The 26,440-nt window shown below is 31.8% G+C and overlaps 2 protein-coding genes across 2 annotated transcripts; one reads left to right on the plus strand and one right to left on the minus strand.

Annotated features, from left to right (window-relative positions):
• Positions 1–371: 371 nt before the first annotated feature.
• Positions 372–5,777, plus strand: LOC115697770 (ornithine aminotransferase, mitochondrial). Its single transcript, XM_030624895.2, has 10 exons — positions 372–813; positions 1,264–1,372; positions 1,606–1,836; positions 2,286–2,445; positions 2,568–2,623; positions 2,758–2,910; positions 2,988–3,085; positions 3,286–3,366; positions 3,479–3,712; positions 5,364–5,777. The coding sequence occupies exons 1-10, from the start codon at positions 656–658 to the stop codon at positions 5,530–5,532; spliced, it is 1,449 nt and encodes a 482-aa protein (XP_030480755.2). The 5' UTR covers positions 372–655; the 3' UTR covers positions 5,533–5,777.
• An 18,751-nt stretch (positions 5,778–24,528) lies between these two features.
• On the minus strand, positions 24,529–25,454 carry LOC133039783 (uncharacterized). The gene is made up of 2 exons (XM_061118733.1): positions 25,067–25,454; positions 24,529–24,602 (listed from the first exon to the last, which is right to left on the minus strand). Exons 1-2 carry the CDS (start codon positions 25,452–25,454, stop codon positions 24,529–24,531), a joined length of 462 nt encoding a protein of 153 aa, XP_060974716.1.
• Positions 25,455–26,440: the final 986 nt, after the last annotated feature.

The following is a 26,440-nucleotide window of genomic DNA, read 5'->3' on the forward strand; positions in this document are numbered from 1 at the left end:
ATTTTATTTGAATATATAACTGGACGAATAATAATAATAATAAAATAATTTAAAAGATATATAAATAAAAACATACAAAAATTAAAATACTATATAAAAAATGTACAAAATCCATATTCACACACCACAATTTGTTACACTTTTAATTAAATCAACAAATTAACAACAGTAATAATAATAATAATATGATAAAAAATAATTAAAAAAATATTAATACCTTTTTGTTATTATATTTATTATATTAACAAAAATTATGTGAAAAAAATGGCGCAACGCGCGGTTTTATTGCCTAGTTTTTAATAGTTATGTAACAAACAACACTTAAATTTTCTTATTAAATTAAATTATCATATCATAATCTAAATTATTATAATAGAATTGGAGGGGAAATATGGATAATGGTTGCTTTGGGAAGTGTAACTGAAAAACGACAATAATGAAAAATATTGCTTTGCTATGAATTGAATGACTTGACACTACATATGAATTGTGATCATCATCATCATCATCATCGTATCAAATACCAATATTATATTATCCAACAACACATGTCCATTTCAAAGTTTCAATCTTTTACGCCTTTTCATTGATTGAAGTTATTTCTTAGAAGAGAAAGAACAACCCCACCAAAATTCTCTCTGGTTCTCGGTCATCAATGGCGTATGGGAGGTGTTTGCAGCTGAATCATGTTCTGGGCAGACTTAGTTTTACTGCAACCAGGAATTTTACTGGTCTCCCTAAACCCAACCCCTCTTCTTCATCTTCTTCCTCCCAAGACCTCATCAACTCCGAACAAGAGTTCAGTGCTCACAAGTAATCTCTCTCTCTCTCTCATTATGCTTCAATGGGTTTTCTCTGAATTATACCTTTTTTTGATAACTTAGCGTATTTTGGGTTTTGGGGGAAATGGGTAGGCAAGATTTTGAGTGTTCTTGGGTTGAGCAAAAGGCTCCTCTTTGTTTTCCAAATTTCACTTTTTTGTGAAAGATTATTATGATGATGATTTTGAATGCTAATCCTGATATTGGACTTAGTAATTTCAGTGCTAAATTGTTTATTTAATAGAGAAAGAGAGAGACTTTACTATTTTTTTGTTCTTCAACTTGTGTCATTTTCATGTTCTGAAGTTTCCACTTTTACATTATCTTGTGTATGGTTTTTCTTGTATGTTAATTTCTTCTGTTAGAGCAATCTAATTGAGCACCTGTTGCTAATAGATTAATATTTGTCTAAGACATTTTAGTACTTGTTGAAATTATGCAGCTATCACCCAATACCAGTTGTGTTCTCTCAGGCAAAGGGATCATGTATATGGGATCCTGAAGGCAAACGGTATCTAGATTTTCTCTCTGCTTATTCTGCAGTTAATCAGGTACACAAGATTGAGAATTTTTGTTGTTATGTGTATTTTTGTTACTTGATCACTGAATTTGTTTCTCTCTGAGCCAACTTGCTTATTACTGTGACAATTGCTTTTCATAGAAGATGTAAGGCAGACAATTTACTGATGTTCAATTCAATCGAATTTATATCGAATTCCAGTTCCCTTTTTGTGTTTTTCATATGAGATATTATGGATTCTTATTTCATAAGTTCTTGTTATAGGGACATTGTCATCCGAAAATCATGAAGGCTTTACAAGAACAGGCGGAAAGGCTCACCCTTAGCTCTCGAGCATTCTATAATGATAAATTTCCGATATTTGCTGAGCGTCTAACAGATATGTTCGGATATGACATGGTTCTGCCTATGAACACTGGTGCTGAAGGTGTAGAAACAGCTCTGAAGTTAGCCAGGAAATGGGGTTACGAGAAAAAGAAAATTCCAAATGATAAGGTAAAATTCATGGAGATTATATACAACAGATGCAAGGTCATCTCTCTATGTCTTAGTTATTTACTGGCCTTGATAAACAATGATTGAGTTAAGTTATTATTATTTCAATGCTTACAACTGTTGCCCATCTTAGCTGTTGTGTGGAGTATAGATTTAATTTATCTCATTTTAGTTTCCAATTTGCATTGATCTGTTCTTAAATATGGATTTTTCTGTTGTCCACTCATTATAAACACTCGGTGTTAAATTTGAATATGCTTATTGAAGACAAATTATCCAGTTGCTAATCATGTTAGTATTCGGAACTTGTGGTCTCATCCTATCTGCATTTAAGTAATTGTTAAGAAATTTATATGGTTATGCCTAAGACTATCCTTCTATTCTAGTTTGCTTTGCAACATTTTCTGTTATGATAATATTTCTCTTATTCACAATGACAATATGTGTAGGCTATCATCGTGTCATGCTGTGGATGCTTCCATGGTCGTACATTGGGTGTCATCTCAATGAGCTGCGACAATGAGGCAACCCGAGGTTTTGGACCCTTGTTGCCTGGTCATCTCAAAGTTGATTTTGGTGATTTAGAAGCCCTTGAAAAAGCTTTTAAAGGTTTGTGTTCTCTAAGCTTTCTTGCATTTTGAATTTTGAGAAAGAGGGGAAATTTTATACAGAGATATCTTTGTAATGTCAATTTATTTTATATGTTAACTTATGATTGTTGTGAAGTGCAGAAAATGGAGATCATATAGCTGGATTTTTGTTTGAACCCATCCAAGGAGAGGCCGGGGTACGTTTTTGCAAAACAGATATTTTTTCTTGAGTTTAATAAGTTAAAATTAAAGAAAGCATGTACAAGTGTTCATGTGTTTGTTCATTTAAACTACCTGAGAAAAATTGTATCTTTTGGTTGTTGGTTGGTAGGTTGTTATTCCTCCTGATGGTTATTTAAAATCTGTCAGAGAACTTTGCTCAAAATACAACATTTTAATGATTGCTGACGAAATCCAATCTGGCTTAGCTAGATCGGGAAAATTGCTCGCTTGTGATTGGGAAGAAGTTCGCCCAGATGTAGTGGTAAGCCGTCACTTTCTTTTTCACACTCTACTCACTCATGAAACCAAAGTTTATATTCATTCTTTTTTTCTCTTCAGATTTTAGGAAAAGCCTTAGGCGGTGGAGTAATCCCGGTAAGTGCAGTTCTTGCAGACAAAGATGTGATGCTCTGTATCAGACCTGGAGAGCATGGAAGGTTTGCACTTATGCTTACTTGCTAATATTGATTCTAATCATCACTAGCTAAGGCTTTGTCTCAATGGATTTTATTGTGTGTAAATAGAGAAAGAACCATATCGCCCCCCAAAGAAAAATGTCGTCTTTATAATTTCTTTTCTTTCCAATTGACACTTACCAGGCAAGAGCTCACCTTGCTTTGATTTGTTATTGACTTAGTACCTTTGGCGGGAACCCATTGGCTAGTGCAATTGCCATTGCGTCGCTTGATGTAATCAAAGATGAGAAACTTTCCGAGAGGTAAATAATTTCATTGCATACCGCCGTGTCTTCAATATGACATGGAAATTTATTTTTTATGAAGTCTTTTCCCAGAATTTTCACAATTTCCATGCTTTTATTCTTCTTACAGATCTGCACAACTAGGACAGGAACTTATGAAAAAACTACTTAAAATTCAACAGAAATTCCCCGACTACATTAAGAAAGTTCGAGGAAGAGGCTTGTTCAGTGCCATGGAGCTTAACAGTAAGAACTTGCACCCTGTTTCGGCTTATGATATCTGTCTTAAGTTGAAGGAAAGAGGAGTTCTTGCAAAGCCTACACATGATACTATTATCAGATTAACTCCTCCATTGACAATAAGGTAAGTAACCATGCTTATGAATTTCCCATTGACATCATGATGAAATACAACACATGCATATTATCTTTATCTTTTTATCATTTGACATTGACATTGACATTTTAAGTTAAAATTTCGTGCCAATCCTTAACGCTACTCTTGACCATAATCTTAAGGGTTCTTTCTTGCCTTTATGGATTTTCATTTGAGGTCATGTGTCTTAGACTGACCTCCTCCCAAATTTATTAGGGAGCCTCGCTTATGGCAAAGGAATACCGTGGTTACAAGCTAACTGTAGCTGTCGAACAATACACCTATAAAGAGAAATAGTTTACAAGCATGAATTAAAATTACAGCTGGCTAAGGTTAACTTAGAGTAAGATGAGATCTTTGATAGGAATTTCCTATCAATTGGCTATGAACAGCAAGAACAGTAAGAGAAATAGGAAAACCGAATAGTAGTTTGTATTCGAGAGACAGATTCTCTCCTATTTGGGTTACAACCCTAACCAATTTCTTCACACCCTTACAAATGAAATCCCTTCCTCTATTTATTCTCTTAGCCTAGACCCCAGCCACACTCTAATCGAGCCCCCCTCTGACTATTCTTTGCTCCATAGCTGTAAATACGTGCGTGTCATGCTAATTTGGCCCATATTTTCGTGCTTTTTAAAATATGGGTTGTGCCATGCCGGACTATAATAAAATATAAAACATGTGTCGTGTCGTGCCGTGTCATAAAAAGATATGGGTCATGCCGTGCTGTGCCATAAAAAAATACGGGTCGTACTATGCCGTGCAACAATTTTATAGTTAGGCCCGACACAACTCACAAGTCCAGTAATTCATGCCATGCTCAGATTTATGTCGTGTTTTATACATGTCATCTCATTTTTCTTAAATGGACCAACCTGTTTTCTTATACGGGCTCAAATTCGTGTCCTATATTTTTGCATTTTTATTATAATTGATGAGCTAAATACTAAAATATGTGTATTTTATAATTTTAATTACTTTTATGTATTTTTTCAATAATAGTTACACACAATCATATAAAAAATAATTATAATTATTATAATTTGAATACTATTACCATTTTAATTGACAATTAAATATTTATCATTGTTATTATTATCAAATTATTGAACTTTTTAATGTGTCATGCTTTCGACTTAATCTATTCGTACTTTCGGGCTTGTCGTGTCGTGCCAAAATTCATATTTTCTCGTGTCGTGTTGTGCCTGAGCACATATTTTTTAATGCCGGCTCGTGCCGTGTTAAAAAGTCCGGCCCATATTTACAGCACTACTACGCTCTATCAATTTCATTCCCTGATCAGGTCTAGAAAAGACAATTCCTCAAATCCTTTCCACTTAAATAACCATGTAGCCACCAAGAATTAATCTTACCCCATCATACTTCTTCAGCCCCATTTTCGACTCGTTCGGACCTTCATTTCACTCAGTTGCTTTGTTTTCCTTGAGAAGGCTTGAATCACCAATCAACAAGTTTCTTCTTTTCGAAACAATCTAACAATATCTAGCTGCATCGAAATAAACTTATGCATAATTCATAGGAAATCCAGAATGAAATTCTTAACACACTTGATGAATATGATTATGATGGAATCTATGCTGTTATTTTGTGACATATATTTTGTTTATTACAATAGTTTGGATGAGCTCCAAGAAGGGTTAAATGCCCTTCATGATGTTCTAAAACTGGATTTACCAGACATGAAAAAGACAAAGCCAAAGCCGAAAGATACCTCTTCGAATGCTTCTTCGAACACATGCGACCGTTGTGGAAGAGACTTGTATGCTTCTCAAGACAAAGAATGAGCTCTTGAGTTAATGAGTGAGCAAAATTTCATTTCTATTTTTAAAACATTTTACATAATACAATAGTATATTAGGCTAATAATATGGAAACTCTGTCTCTGTAGTAACTTCATATATTATTGTTATTATTATATGTTTAGATAAGCTTAAGACATGGATCTTACTTAGTGTAATAATGTTAAGAAACTTCATCACTGATGATTGGAGAATCTATAGAATCAATTTAAGATCATTTTCACACCTTACTCTTGAGTTTGAATCAATTCCATTTTATGTTTTGTTAGAGTTAATAATGCTCTTTTGATTTTCTTCATTATTTTTTCAAATAATATAATAATCAAAATAAAAACAATTTGGTAATTTAAATGGCATTTTCTTTTACTTAATCTTTTTTTCTCAATTTCAGGGTAACATTTTCTAGAATTTCTCTTAGATTTGAGCCCATAGCCAATGATAGAACTAGAATAGATATTTTCTGGTTTTTTAGTCACACAAGCCTATATCCTTGCTCTTTTATTAATTTCTAATTCTAATTTTCTTTCCCAATTTAATATTGCTGATATTTTCTGTATATTTCATTTACTATAAAAGTAGGTGATTCGAATTTGTGATTATTTGTTTATCATTATTTATAGGCTAATTAGGATTTTTGTCCCCTGAACTTTGACATGTACCAAATTATGCTCCCTGAACTTTTAAGATCGTTAAAAATGCCCCCTAAACTATTTAGATTGTTGGATTTAAGGACTTTTTTCCAATTTTAGTAAAAAAGTCTAACATGGATGAAAGTTCAGGGGCCATGATTTAGTATATGTCAAAGTTCGAGGAGCATGATTTTGTAGATATCAAAGTCTGGGGAGCATGATTTAGTATATAAACAATCACTGAAGTAGTAAAATTGAATGAAATTAGACAAAAGTCCTTAAATCCAACAATGTCAATAGTTCAGGGGGTATTTTTAACGATCTTAAAAGTTCAGGGGGCATGATTTGGTACATGTCAAAGTTCAGGGGGCAAAAATCTTAATTAGCTTTATTTATATTTCAAATATAGATATATTTTGATTTTTTAAAAAATATTTTGTAAAACACTCTTAACAAAAAATAAAAAAGAAAAAATCATTATAAAAAATTAGTAATGTAATTAATTAAAAGAATGAGAAAACATGATTAAAATTTGTATTTATAAATGGTTTTATTAGATATTATTCATTTTTAAGTTGGATTAGGATGGAATAGAATTATATAAAAAGAGTGAATGATTCTTTAGTAGTTTACTCCACTCCACACGTGAGAGCCTTACACATGTGAGAGTACAAGCTATGTTATCTTCAAATTTATTTTCAATTTCATAAATAAATGATATGATCCATAAATAATGGTGTAATGCCTTTAACTTGTCCTAATTATAATTTCCATTGATTTTGTTGGGATTTATTTATTACTCTAATTAATTATTAAGGGAGACATAGTGGAGACATAATAATAAAATAAACTTTTATTGGTTGTTATGTAAAATAAAATTATATATCTACCAAGAGACAACTTCTCTTTTCTTAATTATTAGTGCATATATGATAATATATTTAGATCATAATGATTATATAAGCACTCTAAAAATAAATATATATTTTTATATATATATATGTATATGTATATGAAGCTTAGCTGGAGTTCATTTGGTGTAATATAGTTGTTGGAGAAAAGCTTAGCTGTGAGTGATTATCATAATTGTGAGGACTGTGTTAGTCGGCATCCTCTTGTGTAGACAACACATCTATATTTTATATCTATTTATACTATATAAATTATTGTTGTTATTATTGAATTATTTAAACATTTCCATTTTTATTTTTACTAAAAGTAGTGTTTGGTTGTTTTTGGATTATATTTCTAAATGCTAATGGAACATCTATTCTTTAGTTTTTGTTGTTAATGCTTTTCTTCTTTTTCTTTTAGGTCTTATAGGTAGGTATAACCCTAATATATATTTATATTTATATATATATATATGTATGTATAGGAGGTATGAGATTGACCACCAATATCATAATACAATACAATCACTTTCTTATTTATTTGTTTTTAATGTTCCTTAAAAGAAGAAGATGAGTTACCTTTATAAAGCTTTGACTCAAAGTTGACTTATATTGTAATGATGATTATTTGTTGTGTAAATTGGTTAAAAAAAAAATGGTATTCTTACCTCAAATTTAGTCAACAATAAACTAAAAAAGATGTTCTTAGTTGTTGATCTCTTCTAGTTGTATCTTTAACACTATAGTGGTGTTTGTTTTAGTGCATTGACAAAAGTGTCCTTTAAAATCTTTTACTAATGTAAAGGTATAAAATAAGGGTAATGGTAATTAGATAGGTGTAAAACTATAATCAAGGATGGTATAATAGTGATTATATTGTAAAGATTAGGATTTCAATTACACCAAACCAAACATGGTCATATTTGGTAAAAGGGGGAGAACAATGGATGGGGAGGTGAAAATAAAGTTTTAAGTGCATCTTCTTGCAACTACATTTGGTTTCACATTCTCTTTATTATCATTATAAAGGCTCGGCATAAAATTTAAAAAATCGAAAAAATCGTTCAAATCAACTTACCGAATATCGTTAGAATCAAAACTGACGGAACCGAAAATCAAAAAAATCAAAATCCAGCGTTATACATATATATTAATTTATTAATTTATTGAGTTTTTTTTTTATTTTACGTATTGTAGTTACTAATAATATATAATAATAATATATTATTATTTTATTAATATTGAAGTTAAAAGAATAAGATAATTAATTTTTGAACAATTAATTTGTATGTTTGTAGTTGTAAAATGTAGAATAATGTATTGAAAGAATAAATTGGATAAAAAAAAAAGTTCGATTTGGGCGGTTTAAACCGATCAAATCGAAGTTCAAAATGGTCGGTTTTAAGATAAGTTCTGGATTGGTCGGTCGGTTTTCAAATTTCACCAATCGAGATCGAAAACTGAATTTTAGAATTTTATATAGAAAAAAACCAACCAACCCGAATGATGCTGAACCCTAATCATTATAGTAAATTATTTTTCCCAAAGAATGTAACATTAGATTAAACTCTTAATTACTAATAGGTCAATATTTTTTTTGTTGACCTACGGAATGATATTTGCAATATAATTGTTTGCAACCATTGACATGTGTTAAGGCTCTCTTGGGTAGAAAACTTTTCTATGTATAACTCTTATAACCTTTTCTTTATCCTTCAATTGTTGGATTGGTTTTTATTTTAAGAAAGACTACTAATGGTTTCTCAATTTTTGTTAAATCATTGTTTTAATTTTTGTTGCTATTTATCTATTTTTGTTTCAATTTTGTCTAAATGATTTTTAATAGTTATTAAACATTGTTTGTATAATTTTTTTTTACTATTTCGTAGCTTAACAATTTTTTGACTCATTAATTAATTGATCCATTTTTTGTGTTAAAGTTTTGACTTCTTTCATTAGTATATATATAAAAGAAGATGCATACATAAAATTACCACTTAAAATCACTTTGAAATACAAATTTATATCATTTTTTTGAATATTTAAGAAAGGTGTTTATGTTATTTTACTGTAAAATATATATTTGATAAGAATTATTGAATAAAAAAATACTTGAAAATCAAATAAAGACTGCAAATATATAGCAATGGCCTTCCAAAAAAACATGTTTATAGATAAAATATTATATCATTTACTAAATTAACAACCCAAAATTTTGTCATTTGCCAAAAACTAAGAGACTTTTTTTTGTCCTATTCAAACTTACAATAGCATAAGGGACTTTTTTTAAAAAAAAAAAAAATAAATGTGTGAATTCACAAAATGGATGGTAAAATATGTGTTGTGCTTGGTAGGTTAGTATCAATATAAGAGTGCAACTAATATTTAAGTGATTTTTTTTACATTAAAAAAATTAATATTAAATATTACAATTTTATTTAAAAGAAATGTTATATTTTTCTTTGGAATTTTAAAGAAGTAACTTTTGTTAGTGGGCTAGGATATTTGTGATATAAATAAACAAAATGATTGGATTTGTATTGTTATTTAGCAATGAATGCACTTTTCCTAATAGTTATATATTTTATATATCATTTCAAAATATATATTTATTTTAAAAGGCAAAATTTTGTGTTATGTAGACACTCAACAAAAATATTTTGGTCACATTCAATTGGACCTATAACTTCAAATAATATATGAATGATTTTTTTTTTTGAATAAATAATATGAATGATGTTAGTATATGTATGTATTATGTATATAATATGAGTGTATGTAATAACATTTATATATGTGGTGTATTGTAGTACACGAACAAGTAGAACACATCACAATACTTATGATTTATATATATATATATATATATATATATATATACATATATACCCTACACTCTTGTATTTTGCATATGTGAACAAAAATAATAAGAGAAGGTGATACGTTTCTTTATATTATGTGTCTTCTCTATTAGTTAATAATATAAATTAAAAAAATTATTGTGCAATTTATTGTTTGAATTTTGTTTTTGATATTATAAATTATTCTGAAAATTTTTAAAAACTATTCTGAAATTTTTTAAAGTTTGTGGGATTTTTTTTAATAAATTAGGAAAAAAAAAAGGTGATGCCTCTATTATAAAACTTTCTTACATAGATATTATTAATAATAAAAATTTTAATGGTTTATTGAACATTTCTATTTGGGTTTGGAACTTATTGTTTACTTTCATGTGTTGTTGGAGAAGACTAAAAACACAATTGTTTTTGTTACTTGTTTTTATTTTGTTGCATGTATATTTGAAATGAATTAAGAAGATATTTTGTTTCAATATTTATTTAATTTTGATGATGTTAAAAAATTTGTATCTTAATAAATTTTTTAATATTAAAAATAGTAATCGATTTAATCTGCACTATTATATATTGAAATAGATCAAAAATATAAATAGAAATTTTCAAAATACCATTTTTTATGTTTTATATATAATTTTACGACTTGAAATTTTTATTTATAAAAATACGTCTATAAAATTTTAAAATTATAAAAATATACTTTTATACAAAAAAAAAAATAAGAAAAATTATTAAAAAAAATAACGAGAAATCAATCTCAAAACAACTATAAATCAACTAAAAATAACTTCATTTCATTGACAACTATAAATGAAGTATAAAAACAACCAAAAAATATTTATTATATATTTTTATTGAAAACGTATTTTTGTAAATAATTTTTTTTCCTTATTAACATATTTTTGTAAATTTTTTTCAAATATAAAATCCACACTCACAATCAAATGCACCTTAAACAAAAAAATATATATATATATATAAATTTAATTAGATAAACACCCCTTATAAGTATTATTAAGTAATAAACAACAACAAAAAAATGAATTATTTGTAAAGTCTTTATCTCTTTGCCACACTTAAATAAAAGTGGAAATTGCACCCTATACCTTTTTTTTTGTTAACCCATTTCATTTTTACTTTTTTTTTCCTATATATTTAATTTATACTCTCTTTTATTTGTTATATCCCGATTATACTCTTATGTAATGAAAAAAAATATTCCTCATCTCCTTAACAGTATCTTTATGTGAGAGTATAATCGGTAATGGACTTATAAAAAAAAGTACAGGTATATTTCAACTTACCCCTAAATAAAACGGAGTTACAGTAATTCAACATGAGCGAAATTATAAGAAAATATTTTTATTCAAAACTTAATACCTTACTCTTTACCCACAAAAGATTTATGTAGTATTTTCATGGAGATAGTTCTCCATCCACTTTTCATGTGGACTTTTCAACATATAATTTAAATAACTAATTTTAATTTTCATATATTACTCATTTACATTTTGACTAATTTTTTATTTCACAAAATTTACCCAAACTATTATACTAACTAATCATGCCCCTGCATAATTCTCCCAAGGTTGGAAATGTTTAGGTTCATCATTTGCACTTTCTCAATGTTCTTCAGATCAGTTACATTGAAGGTAGTGAAGATCTTGTAGGCATTCTCATTAATAATAGGTTCTAGAACTCAAAATGGTTTGTCGACTCGAGGAGATATTGTGTGAGAATTAGAAATTCATTCCTATTCCTTGATAAATGAATTCATACTAAGTCTCTCCTTTGAAATGAGTGCTAACTTGCATTTGATACTTTATATTGAATTAGGGCTAGCTTTGAAATTTAGTGAGTCATAAAAAATTATATTTATATATATTTTTAGATCTTTATTTAGAAAAAAAAAATATGGTAATTTTTAAAATTAATAAAAAATGTATAATTTTAAAAATTGACACATTTTTTTTTGGGCCCCTAGGCTACATAAGCCCTAAACACAAGCCTAGCTCACTTATACTTAAAATCGAACCTGCATTGAATGATCTTCTCTCACTCTTCCTTCTAAAACTTCTTGATTTGCTTAGCATGTTCATCATCATCACTAAATTTACAAGTGGTAGGTAGTAGAGGAAGGTCCAATAATATTTGTAAACAAATATGTAATGTTTGATTGTTAATTTATTAAAAATGCAAGTGAAAACCATTTAAATCTCACTGCACCATTTAAAAAATATTAAATATTTTAGTCATTGAATTATTTTTATTACTATTATATTATCTTGTTTGCTTATCATTATTTTATACTAAATTTAAGTGGATATGAACTAATGTTGTGCATGCATGTCAAGTCTATAAAGTACTCTTTAGATAGAATTATAAGTTCATACAAGTTGATTATTTGAATAAGACACCTTAATTGTTCATAAAATCTTAGCATTTGTCCCATCAATTAGATTGTCATCCAATTAATAGGAACACACAATTGTGCCTCATAAAATTAATGGTTAATATGCATTGATGGGTTACTCATAAAATTAAAGTGGGTTCCCATCACCTACTCACTCTAACACAATCATTAAACAACTAAGGTATATACATCCCTTCAATACCAATATGGTCTACTTAGACATTAGTAGATTAAATAATAATGCCCAATATGATAAAGAGAAAAATAAATAATATGGACCACTCTTAGTCTTTAGAAGTTCCATCAATTTGAAAAAAAAAAAAAAACAGAAAATTATGGGCACATCACACATATATTAAATACTACACTCCTAGCCTAAGGAAAAATAAATATTCCAAAGAAAATATATTTTTTTATATAAATGTATAGGAACCAAATTTTGTCTAATGAGAAAAATGTATTTTGTTCATCTTATAGTCAATCAATGGAAGCCTAAACACATCAAATAAAAAGTATGTGTTAATAATGTAATTTAAGTACATAAAATGAAGTTTGCAATACATAATCATACATTAATTCCTTTCTTAATTAATAAAAAATTTGAAGAAAAAAAATCCAACCCATAAATATACAGAGGGAGAGAGAGAGAGAAAGTTTTAAAAATGCCAAAATTTTAAAAAATAAATATTAAAATACAAAATTTATGAAAATTACCAAAATACTTAGGTGTATAATCATAAATATGATGGTTATCAATTAAACAATAAATTTTCTAAATTTCTATCAATTTTTTTTTTTCAACTAAAGTTTACAAATGTATTACGTACAATTATATTTGGGATAATTTAAAAAAAAAATACAAAACCAATAAAAAAAAATTACAAAAATGCAGTATGTATAGAGTTTTTAACATTTTTGCTGTTTTTTAAATTTTATTTATATAAAATATAGTTTTTTGGAGTATTTTTATATTATATTGTTGTTGATTTTTTTATTTATATATTATGTATTATGTTACTTTAATGTTGTTTTTATATTTTTATGAAATACTGTAAAAATATGAAAAATTTATAAAAATTAGTATTTATTTAATTATTCCATTATATTTATATAAATAATGTCTACAAACTAGACAGAACATTATTAATTAAATTATGTTTTTTTTTTCTCAATTATATTTTATAGGCTAATTAAGATTTTTTTCCCCCGAACTTTGAAATGTACCAAATCATGCCCCTTGAACTTTTAAGGTCGTTAAAAATACCTTTTGAACTATTGAGATTGTTGAATTTAATGACTTTTGTCCAATTTTAGTAAAAAAAATTTAATATGCATGAAAGTTCAGGGGACATAATTTAGTACATGTCAAAGTTCGAGGGGCATGATTTGGTAAATATCAAAGTCTGAGAAGCATGATTTAGTACATAAACAATCATTGATATAGTAAAATTAAATGAAATTAGACAAAAGTCTTTAAATCAAATAATCTCAATAATTTAGAGGGAATTTTTAACGACAAAAAAAGTTTAAAAAATATAATTTAGTACATGTTAAAATTTAAGGAATAAAAATCCTAATTAACTTATTTTATATATACTAATTGGTTTTGATTAAATTTCATTTCCACATAAGCCCATTCATTTGAATTGTTTATTAGGGTGACATTGGTGGGGAGGGATCATAGGTTTATGGGCAATGAAAAGGGAAGGCTGTCTCTCTCTCATTGGTGCATAAATCATGTATGTATATATCTATATTATTCTCCACTAATATTATAAATATAAGATCAAAAGTAGCTTTCAAGCTTTAAATTTTGGTTCCCAATACATAACAAATTGACATGAAATGATATATAGGATTAGATATATGTTACCCTACTACTTCTACTATTAGATCTTCTTTATTAATTTACACTCAACATGTTTAAGATTTGTAAAACTAGTTCACACTCACTCACACACAAAATCTAGCTGTGAAAGACAAATCTTGATTTGATTAATAACAAGAAAAAAAATGTGTGTAAAAAGTGATTTGTGTTTTTGTTTTAATCCAAAAATGATTGTGTTCATCTTGTAAGAAACAAACTGTTGGAAGTATAAAATTAGTAATGGTGACTATAATTAATTTATCTTAGGACCCGCTTAAGGGTAGGACAGCAGAGGTCCACGCCTATAGCTCCCACTAGAGCTGTACATCGGTCGGTTTGGGCGGTTTATCCTATATATTTTCTAACCCAATCTAAAGTTTGGGTTGCTAAAATTTAAGTGCAACCCGCCCAATTTAAAAAAAAAAATCTACAAACCGACTAACGGTTTGGGCAGTTTGGTCGGGTTAACCCGCCCAAACCGGCCAATTTTTTTTATTTTTTTTTTTTAGTTTTAAAAGTCAAAATCAACAAAAATTAAAAAAAAATAAATTAAAAATATCACATTCCGCCAAAGTACAATACCATATATATGACTTTAAAACTAATAATCAAGTATATAACTTTATATTATTATATATTTAATCATTTATATTATATATAATAAAAACTAAAAAGTAAAAAAAAAAAAAAATCCAAAGTCGGGTTGGTCGGGCTGACCTATTTTTAACCCGCCCAATTAACAGATTGGGCGGTTTGTAATTTTTTCGAGTTATTTCGGTTTGTAATTTTTATCAGTTTTTTCGGTTCGGTTTGGGCGGGTTATTCGGTTTAGGCGGTTTACAAACTTTTTTGTACAGCCCTAGCTCCCACTCAAGTACAAAAAATCCTTTAACGAATAAATCTCAAATTTAATATTTAAAAATATTTTTTATTATTATCTTAAAAAATATAATTATTTTTTATAATTTATTTATTTTTATAATTTTTAAATATTTATAATAATTTTTTTTAAAATTGTATTTTATTTTTTAATTTTTTTAATATTTATAATTATTTTTTAAAACTAATATTACGTGGACTACTAAAAACTTGCCACGTGTACAAGTATGTACACGTGGACAGTCTACTGTGACACTTAACTGTGATTTTTTGACAGAGGTGTGCAGAGCAAAACGGAACCAGGATTTAGGTAGTTTAGCCGCCAAAAATTCAATTTTTGTGGTTAAGTATTACGAACCATAAAGTTCAGGTGGTTTAGCCGCCAATATCTCTTTTATTTATAATACATAAATAATAAAATATTATATATTTGATCCTGTATTTTTTAATTAAACACTCAAAACTACCCTATAAAATAATAAAAATATTATAACTGTTATATTTGAAATTTGGCTGGCACTTCAGGAAATGACACATGTCAACTAAGGAAAATATGAACCAGCAAATATAATATTAATTATATTTGTAGATGTTGAAATGGAATAACTCATTAAATACTGAATCGATAGAGTATATTTATAACTCGCGGAACATCAAGTCATAAGCAAGATAAGGATGTACGAACTATTAACTCACGTATTGATGAGAAACCATGTGACATCAGTAATGCAAGACGAGGCATTAACCTCGCTACGCATGGCGAGACATAAGCGAGGCATGATGTCTGTTAAGGCACTTAGCATATAATACACATTATACAAACTAAGTATAACAATCGAGCAATTCCAAATAACGAAAGTGAGGCATCTATCTCGCTATTGGAAGGCACACTCGTCTTATTTTTACTAATTAGCTCTAGACATCTTTCAATGAGATCCACAACTCCGTCGAGTCAGCTCCTTCAGATAGAAGTTGACATTCAAATGATGTTGACTACTGAAGTTCACCTTGCCACTAAGAACTGCGATTGTCAAATGGAGCGTTATGTCTTCAAGCGCAGAAACGTCGAGGGTTACATTATCAATCTCGAAAAGACATGGAAAAAGTTCCAGCTCGCTACCAGGGTTATTGTTGCTATGTTTCCAGCGAGACGTCCCAGAATAATGTGTTACAACGTATTTAATACACGTTTACATTGACCCAGTAAAAGCGGACCAATCACAGCTATGTGATTTTCAAATTTTAACCGCATTTATTTTACGTGGGATGTAATCCAATCCCATGATTTCAGGAGATTATTGTTGTAAAAGATCAGTCAAATCTATAATTAACTTCTCTCGTATGTAATTATAAATAGGAGCAGGTTACACTAAAAAGGGGACGAAATTCATTAGAGAAAAATTCCTAGAACTGTATTAGAAATCTAATAAGATTGACTCGTAGACTATGCATAATTTTGACTGCAAAACTACGTAAAAAACCTTTGTGTTCTTATTTTTCTTTACTGTTTTTATTTATGTGCAAATCTATCACAATTTAAGCTCAAATATAGTTAACGAAAATCTGCATTAACAATAACAATGTATTAAAACCTAGAAGTTTTGTTGCTACATTTAGCTACACACTATTCATAAGGTAAATTTTTTAGTTATAATAGCTCATCTATTGTATAAGTTATTTTGACACTTTTTTTAGCTCTTAGCTATATTTTTAGCTTTGTATACATGAGTTATTATGAGTGCTATAAGGAGGCATTGGGCGAGGGCAAGGGCCGATTTTGAAAGTAATTTAATTATTAGGTCCTTGCTCTAAGGATATGTAGCATTTTAAGACTTCTAAAAAAAAATTGTAATTTTTAAAGATTTTTTTTTTTGGCCATGGAATCGGGTGGACATAGCTTGGCATATGTTTGGCTTATTTTAACCCGAGTTGATCCTGCCCTACATGCCCACCATTTAAGCTAAATTATTAAAAGTATTTTTTTTGTTGTTGATAAAATTACACCAAATATAATATTTATTCAATTATTAAAATCCTATCACGGGATTAAATTATTGAAAGTTCAAAAATACCTCTCTACTTACACTAATATTGTTGGGTCCGCCCCTTTATTGGTGGGCTGGACCAATAAGGGCTTAGGCCCATTTTATTTGAATCAATTAAAGAAAAAAAAAAAGAAGAAAGGAAGCATGAGTGCTTCGTGAGCAGCAAGAAAGAAAAGAGAGAAGAAAGAAAAAGAGGGGGAAAGAAGAGAAAGAAAGCTAGAGAGAGAAAGGGGTTTTGCCATTTTGCATTGAAGATCAAGTGGTGGATTCTTATCCATTTTAGCTCAAATTTTGGGTGGTGAATCCTTGCAAGACGCTCTACCCATCTACCGGTTCCGATTTGGCGATTGTCCTCTCTAAGGTGCTCTTCTACAATACCCACTTGGTGAGACCCAAACTTTTTCTACTTGTGTATCCATCTTTTGAGATGATGAGTAAAGTTGTATTGATCCAAGATTGTTTAATCTTGATGTTGTTGTGAGTCTCTAGTTTACTAGAGAAGAACTTTGTAGCCCCATTATTAAACTTTGGTGATAGTGGATGATTTGAGCGGACTACGGTCCCGTGGTTTTTCCCGCATTGGGTTTCCACGTAAAATCTTGGTGTCTCACTTTTACTCTTGATTTGTGTATTTTATATTGCTTGTGGTGCTTTGGTTGATATTTAATAATTGCTTGTTGTGGTGTTTGATAAGTATCCCACTTTTGACATACAAAGAGGGAAAATAATGTGGTTAATTGCAATAGGTTTTCCCAACAAGTGGTATCAGAGCAAAGGTTGATTGGTGTTGAATTCTTGTGTGTTGAAAAATGGATGAGTCGGATGGAATGATGAAATTGAACTTATCAAATTATTCTGCTTGGAAGCAATTGATGGAAGATTTGCTCTATTGTAAAGATTTGTACAAACCTATTAAAGGTAGTGAGAAGCCGTCTAAGTTAGATGATGAGGAATGGGAAGTTCAACATAGAAAAGCCATTGCCTATATTAGACGATGGATGGATATAAATCTTCATGAGCACATCTCTAATGAAACCAGAGCTGATGTTGTTTGGAAAAAGCTAGAAAATCTCTTTGCGAAGAGAACAGCTGGCAATAAGATTTCTCTACTTAGAAGACTTGTAAATTTGAAGTACAAGGATGGTGGTAGTATGGTTGAGCATACAAGTCAATTTCAGAGTCTTGCAAACCAGTTAGTTGCCATGAAGATGAATATGGATGATGAGATGCAAGCATCATTACTCCTCAGTTCTTTACCTGACAGTTGGGAAACGTTGGTGATAACGGTTTCTAATTCCACGCCAGAAGGGACTTTGACTATGGATTTGGTCAAAGATAGTTTGCTTAATGAAGAGGCCAGAAGGAAAGCACAAGGTGAATCTTCTTCTTCCTCTGGGGTTCTTGTTACTGAAAAGCATGACAGGCGGGGACGAAGTCAGACTAAAAATCAGCATGGTTCTAGAAGAAGATCCAAGTCTCGAAAAGATATCAAGTGTTATCATTGTAACAAGCCAGGTCACTTAATAAGGGATTGCAGAATATTGAAAAGAGAGCAGAATCAAGGAAAGAAAAATGAGAAAGTGACTAATACAGTTTCCACTGAAGGTGATGTTGTCATTGTATGTGATGATGGGTGTGTTAGTCTTGCTACCCAAGATTGTAATTGGGTGATTGATTCTGGCGCTTCATTCCATGTTACTGCTCGTAGTGATTTCTTCACTTCTTACACTACTGGTGATTTTGGCACTGTCAGAATGGGAAACAATGGTGCATCAAAGATTGTGGGTATTGGAGATATTTGCTTGGAAACCAGTGTTGGTAGCAAATTGATTCTCAAAGATGTTAGGCATGTTCCAGACATTCGCCTTAACTTGATATCTACTGGAAGACTTGATGATGAGGGGTTCATAAACTGGTTTGGTGAAAGTAAATGGAAGCTCACCAATGGTTCTCTTGTAGTGGCGAGAGGAAAGAAAGTGAATACTCTTTATGTCATGGAAGCTAAGCTACACAAAGGAGAGATTAATGCAGTTCAAAAAGATGCAAACATTGATCTTTGGCACCAGAGGCTCGGTCATATCAGCGAGAAAGGACTTCAAACTCTTGCTAGAAAGCAATTCTTACCGAATCTGCAAGGTATGCCTCTTAAAACTTGTGATCATTGCTTAGCTGGAAAAACACATAGAGTTTCTTTTCATACACGTCCACCATCTAGAAGACCTAATGTTATTGATCTGATTCACACTGATGTCTGTACTATGCAAACTAGAACTCTTGGAGGTGCACTTTATTTTGTTACTTTTATTGATGACCATTCTAGAAAAGTTTGGGTTTTTGCTTTGAAATCTAAAGACCAGGTGCTCGATGCTTTCAAAGAACTTCATGCCAAGATTGAAAGAGAAACTGGAAGAAAGTTGAAGTGTGTTCGAGCAGATAATGGTGGTGAGTACAGGGGTCCATTTGAATACTATTGTAGACTCCATGGAATCAAGCTTGAGAAGTCAGTTCCAAAAACTCCTCAACATAATGGTGTGGCAGAAAGAATGAACAGAACAATTGAAGAAAGGATTAGGTGTATGCTTTCCCATGCCAAGCTACCTAAGTCCTTTTGGGGGGAGGCTATGAGAACTGCAGTTGATTTAATTAACCTTTCTCCTTCAGTTCCTCTGAACGGTGATGTACCTGATAGAGTATGGAGAGGGAAAGATGTCTCATATGGTCATTTGAGAGTCTTTGGGTGCAGAGCATTTGTTCATATTCCTAAAGATGAGAGATCCAAGCTTGATGATAAGGCAAAACCATGTATTTTCTTGGGGTACGGTCATGAAGAGTTTGGGTACAGATTATGGGATCCAGTGAACAAGAAGATTATCAGAAGCAGGGATGTGGTGTTTCTTGAAGATCAAATGTTTGAAGACAGTGACAAAGTTCAGAAGCAAAAGTTCCATCCTAATGTTCCTATGAGTACTAGCTCAGTTCCTTCACCCCTAGTGCATGATGATCATGGGGGAGATGAACAAGAAAACCATGAAAAGCATGTCAATGAAGAAGCAGATGAACAAGAAGATCGTGGTGAGAATATTGATTATGATGTTCATGATGATGGTGAGCCAACTGAACAGGATCAAGAAGCACCTCCACCACCACCAGTTGAGACTCCAGTAAGAAGATCCACAAGAGAGCGTAAACCAACTTCAAGATACAATCCTCATGAGTATGTAATGCTCACTGATGGGGGAGAGCCAGAAACTTACCAAGAAGCCATTCTACATAAGCACAAGAATGAGTGGGATGGAGCCATGCAAGATGAGATGGGATCCCTGCATGAGAATCACACATATGACTTGGTGAAGTTGCCTAAAGGGAAGAAAGCTCTTAAGAACAAATGGGTTTACAGGCATAAGACAGAAAACAATGGCTCACAACGGTACAAGGCACGATTGGTTGTGAAAGGGTTCAGTCAGAAGAAAGGTATTGACTTTGAAGAAATATTTTCTCCTGTTGTGAAAATGTCCTCTATTAGAGTTGTTCTTGGTTTAGCTGCTCGCTTGAATTTAGAAGTAGAACAACTTGATGTGAAAACTGCATTTCTTCATGGTGACTTGGAAGAAGAAATTTACATGGAGCAGCCAGAGGGTTTCAAAGTCAAGGGAAAAGAGAATCTTGTGTGCAAGCTTAGAAAAAGCTTATATGGACTCAAACAGGCACCTAGACAGTGGTACAAGAAGTTTGATTCCTTCATGTCGAGCCATGGATATACCAGAACTACTTCTGATCATTGTGTGTTTACAAAGAAGTTTTCTGATGATGATTTCATTATTCTCCTGCTGTATGTTGATGATATGTTGATTGTTGGCCATGATGTCAAAAAGATTGAGAAGCTAAAGGAAGAGTTAAGCAAGTCTTTTGATATGAAAGACTTAGGATCGGCGAAACAGATACTTGGAATGAGGATTTCTCGTGACAGGAAGAATGGGAAACTTTGGTTATCTCAAGAAGCTTATGTTGAAAAAGTTCTTGAAAGATTTAACATGAGCAAAGCTAAAGCAGTTAGTTCTCCACTTGCAGCCCATTTCAAGCTAAGCTCCAAACAATGTCCTACAAGTGAGAAGGATAAACAAGAAATGGCTTCAATACCTTACTCATCTGCAGTTGGCAGCTTGATGTATGCTATGGTTTGTACGAGGCCAGATATTGCTCATGCAGTTGGAGTTGTTAGCCGATTCCTTTCTAATCCTGGTAAAGATCATTGGGAAGCAGTGAAATGGATATTGAGATATCTACGAGGTACTTCCAGGTTGTGCTTATGCTTTGGTAGTGGTGAACCTATGCTTGATGGGTACACAGATGCAGACATGGCTGGTGATTGTGATTCTAGGAAATCCACTTCAGGATTCTTGATGACATTTGCAGGGGGAGCTGTTTCATGGCAATCGAGGTTACAGAAGTGTGTTGCTTTGTCTACTACAGAAGCTGAATACATAGCTGTAACTGAAGCTTGTAAAGAAGCTTTATGGATGAAAAAGTTCCTACAAGAGTTGGGCTTGCAGCAAGAAAGATACATTGTCTACTGTGACAGTCAGAGTGCCATTCACCTCTCCAAGAATTCAACATTCCATTCAAGATCCAAGCATATTGATGTTAGATATCATTGGATTCGTGATGTGCTTGAGATGAAAGAATTGCACTTAGAAAAGGTGCATACCAGTGAGAATGGTTCCGATATGTTGACAAAGGCTTTGCCTAAAGAGAAGCTCAAAGCTTGTAGGCGAAGAGCGGGCTTAGTAGAGCCCACCAACTGAGGCGGAGGGGGAGATTCGGCTTAGGCCCATTTTATTTGAATCAATTAAAGAAAAAAAAAAAGAAGAAAGGAAGCATGAGTGCTTCGTGAGCAGCAAGAAAGAAAAGAGAGAAGAAAGAAAAAGAGGGGGAAAGAAGAGAAAGAAAGCTAGAGAGAGAAAGGGGTTTTGCCATTTTGCATTGAAGATCAAGTGGTGGATTCTTATCCATTTTAGCTCAAATTTTGGGTGGTGAATCCTTGCAAGACGCTCTACCCATCTACCGGTTCCGATTTGGCGATTGTCCTCTCTAAGGTGCTCTTCTACAATACCCACTTGGTGAGACCCAAACTTTTTCTACTTGTGTATCCATCTTTTGAGATGATGAGTAAAGTTGTATTGATCCAAGATTGTTTAATCTTGATGTTGTTGTGAGTCTCTAGTTTACTAGAGAAGAACTTTGTAGCCCCATTATTAAACTTTGGTGATAGTGGATGATTTGAGCGGACTACGGTCCCGTGGTTTTTCCCGCATTGGGTTTCCACGTAAAATCTTGGTGTCTCACTTTTACTCTTGATTTGTGTATTTTATATTGCTTGTGGTGCTTTGGTTGATATTTAATAATTGCTTGTTGTGGTGTTTGATAAGTATCCCACTTTTGACATACAAAGAGGGAAAATATTGTGGTTAATTGCAATAGGTTTTCCCAACAAATATAATAACTAGCAAAGTTTTGAATTACAAAATTACTATATTGATGTCTTTGAATTTCCTAATCTTCCCAAGACCACCCATTAATGATGTAGAAAGACAATTGAAATTCTAGTTCATTAAAAATGGAAAAGGATCCTACATTACAAAGAACAATATTAGGATAAAGATACATGTCATATTGGGTTGGAAAATTTTCTGATTTTTGAGATAAGGGTTTCTTGATCAAATAACTTTACTTATAATTTGTTAGAGAATTTGTTTACATTGGGTTTACCATAATTGTATTTTTTTTCAAGCTATGTTTGGAAGTTGAATTTTGGTAGTAAAAGAAAGAGGTAAGAAAAATATAGAAAAAAAAAAAAAAAATCAATTTCTCATTTTGGTATGGAAGTATGAAAAAAATAAAATTGATTCAACAAACCTTTTTTATATCTAACATGAAAAATTAATTTCTTAACTTTTTTTCTTAACATATCCTAAAATACAAAATTGATCTAAAAGTATGTACCACTGCCAAGTGCCAATACTTAATTAATTCATCTTGAAAGTTTAATTTTATGCATAATAAAAAAATTATAACTATTTATCTGTGAACATAGATTAAAAAAAGAAAGGAGTTGTGACATGGTGATTGCCTTAAGGGTAAATAGTTTTTTGACTGTGAAGTTAAGAGCTCCGATTCTTAGTTTTGGAGAAATGTGCTGCGATCTAAGGAGATTTTAAAAAAAGGGGCGTGCAAGATAATATCCGATGGGACAGAGACAAGTATTTGGGATGACCCTTGGGTTATCCAGGGTACAGATTTTTATCCTAAGCCCAATTATCGTCAACAGATGGGCTTGGAGAAAGTGTTGGATTTGCTTTTACATGACGGAAATTGGGACACACCCAAGCTACACCACCTTTTTGACCAGGAAACGGTTAGTAACATCTTAAGAGGCGGTAATCCGAGTGGCCAGGGAAGGGATAGATGGGTCTGGACAAAAGAACCAAATGGCGTGTTTTCAACAAAGTCTGCCTATCTTATTCAAGCCCTTGATCGTGCTCCTTTGTGCAACATTGCTCCGGCACTATGGAACAAACTTTGGAACTCAAAGATTTTGGAGCGACACAAGGTCCATTGGTAGAGTATCCTTTCCTATGCTCTACCCTTAAGAGCCCCTCTTGCTAAGAGAATGGGTTTTGAGGAGGTTTCCTACCCTATTTGTGGGGTGGCTGAGGAGACCACAGAGCACTTGTTCCTGTATTGCAACTTTGCCTTCCACCTCTGACACTCTTCTCCTTGGGGGGTTATGCCTATTCTAGATTCAGGAGCCCGAATGTGGCACTGGGTTACCTTTCTATGGAATCTTAAATCTAAAGAAGTTGATATTGATGAGCTGTTCCTCTATGCCTCAATTGTGGTAGATACGATTTGGAGAGCCCGCAACGACAAGGTACATAATAAATTAATGGGTAACATTAAACACTATATTGACTCTATTTCTTATTGTTACACAGATTATGGCTCCTGCCTTCTTTCCTTTTCTCAGTCTGTTGGGACTCAGGCTTGGTCTCCGCCGCCAGAAGATTGGGTTAAAATAAACTGCGATGTCAAAGTCGGAGGTGAAACTATGTGTGCTGTGGCGATTGCGAGAGACCATAACGAATCAGTTTTGTGGGTGGCGACAAAAAGGCTACACTTCACTGACCCACTCACTAGAGAAGTTGCGGCCTGCCTTTTAGCCATGGAGACAGCAGTCTCTTTGCATCATCCTTTATGTTGGTGGAGAGTGATTCAGAGATTGTTATCAAGAACCTAAAAGGGGATAACTCTACTTGGGGGATTGAGAACTATGTGCGACATTGCAAGCTCCTTTCTACTTTTATGACTAATTGTAATTTTTCTTGTATTTCTAGAAACTGTAACTATGCGGCCCATAATGTGGCTAAATGGGCATTTGCCAATAATGTTACGGGCATGGTAGAGATATCTACTATACCTGTTAATATCTTTTGTAATGATCATGAGGTCTAACTCCAATTTTATTTATAAAGGTATTTTTCAAAAAAGAAAAAAATTAACCACATAATTATTTATATTGTAATTTAGGTGACTTGTGGTAGGGATTATTAATATTGTTCAATGAATTTCTATATATATATATATATGGGTGACTATTCAATGGTTACATTTTTATTGTAACCATATGGTTACATTTTTTTTTTACCTGCAATAGCAGGTTACCAATAGGTAAAAATTCTATTTTTAGAATTAATTAATTATAATTAACTATTTTTTAAGTAATTAAATAAATATTTAACAAAGACCTATTTTAGCAATTAAAATTTTTAAATAATTTTTTTTATTTATATATAAATCCCTTGATTTAATTATTTTAACAATTAACCTATTTAATTATAATATTTACACTTTTTTTTTTCAAAAATTTTAATTTATCAGAACAGGAAAGCCCCGAAGCCTTGGTCACCTCAATTTCCATCCTCCCATACTCTTGTTTCTCCCCAACCCTGACTATCCCACCCAGTTTTTGAAATATTAACTGGAGACCATAGCAGATTCCGAGCACGAACACGCCATTGGACTCGGCCCATTCAATGAAGCCGTCAGGGAAGCTCGGGGAGCCAGGAGTGTGTACGGAATGAGGACCGCCGGATAGGATGACGACTCGAGGCTTGTAGTCAGCAATGGTCTTGAGAGAGCTGGTTCCGGAAAGGCAAAGGGAGAAAACATCGAGAAATCGGATACGGCGAGTGATGAGATGGGTATACTGGGAACCGTAGTCGAGTATCAAAACCCTGTCTGATTCCACACTTTTGGGGTCGATGACCATGGATGGAGGCTAAAGAAATTCGACTCTGGACCCAACGTAATCAATCATCTTCTTGACGGTGCTGTGAAGGTTTTTCCTATTTTGATTATTCGTTGCCAACACACATAGGTAAGCTCCTCAATCTTGGCCTCTGTTGTGTTTTTAGGTGGATTCTTTTTGAGCTATATGCATATTATTTCAATTCCTCTGTTTGGATTGAAAATTAGTAATGATGATATTGATGGTTACGATAAAATTTTTAGCTTAGCTTTTTAATCTTCTGTTTGATATCTTTTAGTTGGTTGTGAATTTTGATGAGCTAGTTCGATAAAGTTCTCTCTTTTTCCCCTTTATTTCTTCGATTGGGCAAGATTCTTAGAGCATATTATTTTTGTCAAATCTTGGTTTCGTTAACTGATGGAACAATTGTGTGCGGCTAAAAAATAACAGACACTACGTTAGATGTACAGGAATGATTGATATATAATTATGATTGTAAATAATAGTGTGCCATGAATCCAATCTGTGGATTTCGAATTTGTTATATTGATGTAACTCAAACTTAAGATTCTAAGAGAAAAAAGATGAGAGAGACATTCAAGATTAGTACTAATAAGATTAGTAGTGATGTTGATACCAGAAGCACCATTTAGTTTAAGAAATTGCAACCTTGTGAGGTTCCCAAGCTGAGAAAAAGGAATGAACGTGATCATATAATTGAATTCAAAGTTGAGATATGTGAGTCTACTTAAAGAACCGATAAACTCAGGAATTCTAGTAAAGTCATTATTACTAAAATCGAGGTACCTCAAATGTTGTAATTCAAGCAAAGAAGGACCAATTTCACCACCCAGATAATGAAGATCAAGAGTGATAATATGATGAGTTAAGTTATGACAGCTGATACCTCTCCATGCACAACAATTTGGGCTATTACTTGTCCACGAGGATAGAAGATTGTCATCATCGAGAAAGCCTTTCTTCAAGTCGAGAAGAGCTTGTCTCTC

This window comes from Cannabis sativa, chromosome 7, assembly GCF_029168945.1.
Source record: "Cannabis sativa cultivar Pink pepper isolate KNU-18-1 chromosome 7, ASM2916894v1, whole genome shotgun sequence".
NCBI lineage: Eukaryota > Viridiplantae > Streptophyta > Magnoliopsida > Rosales > Cannabaceae > Cannabis > Cannabis sativa.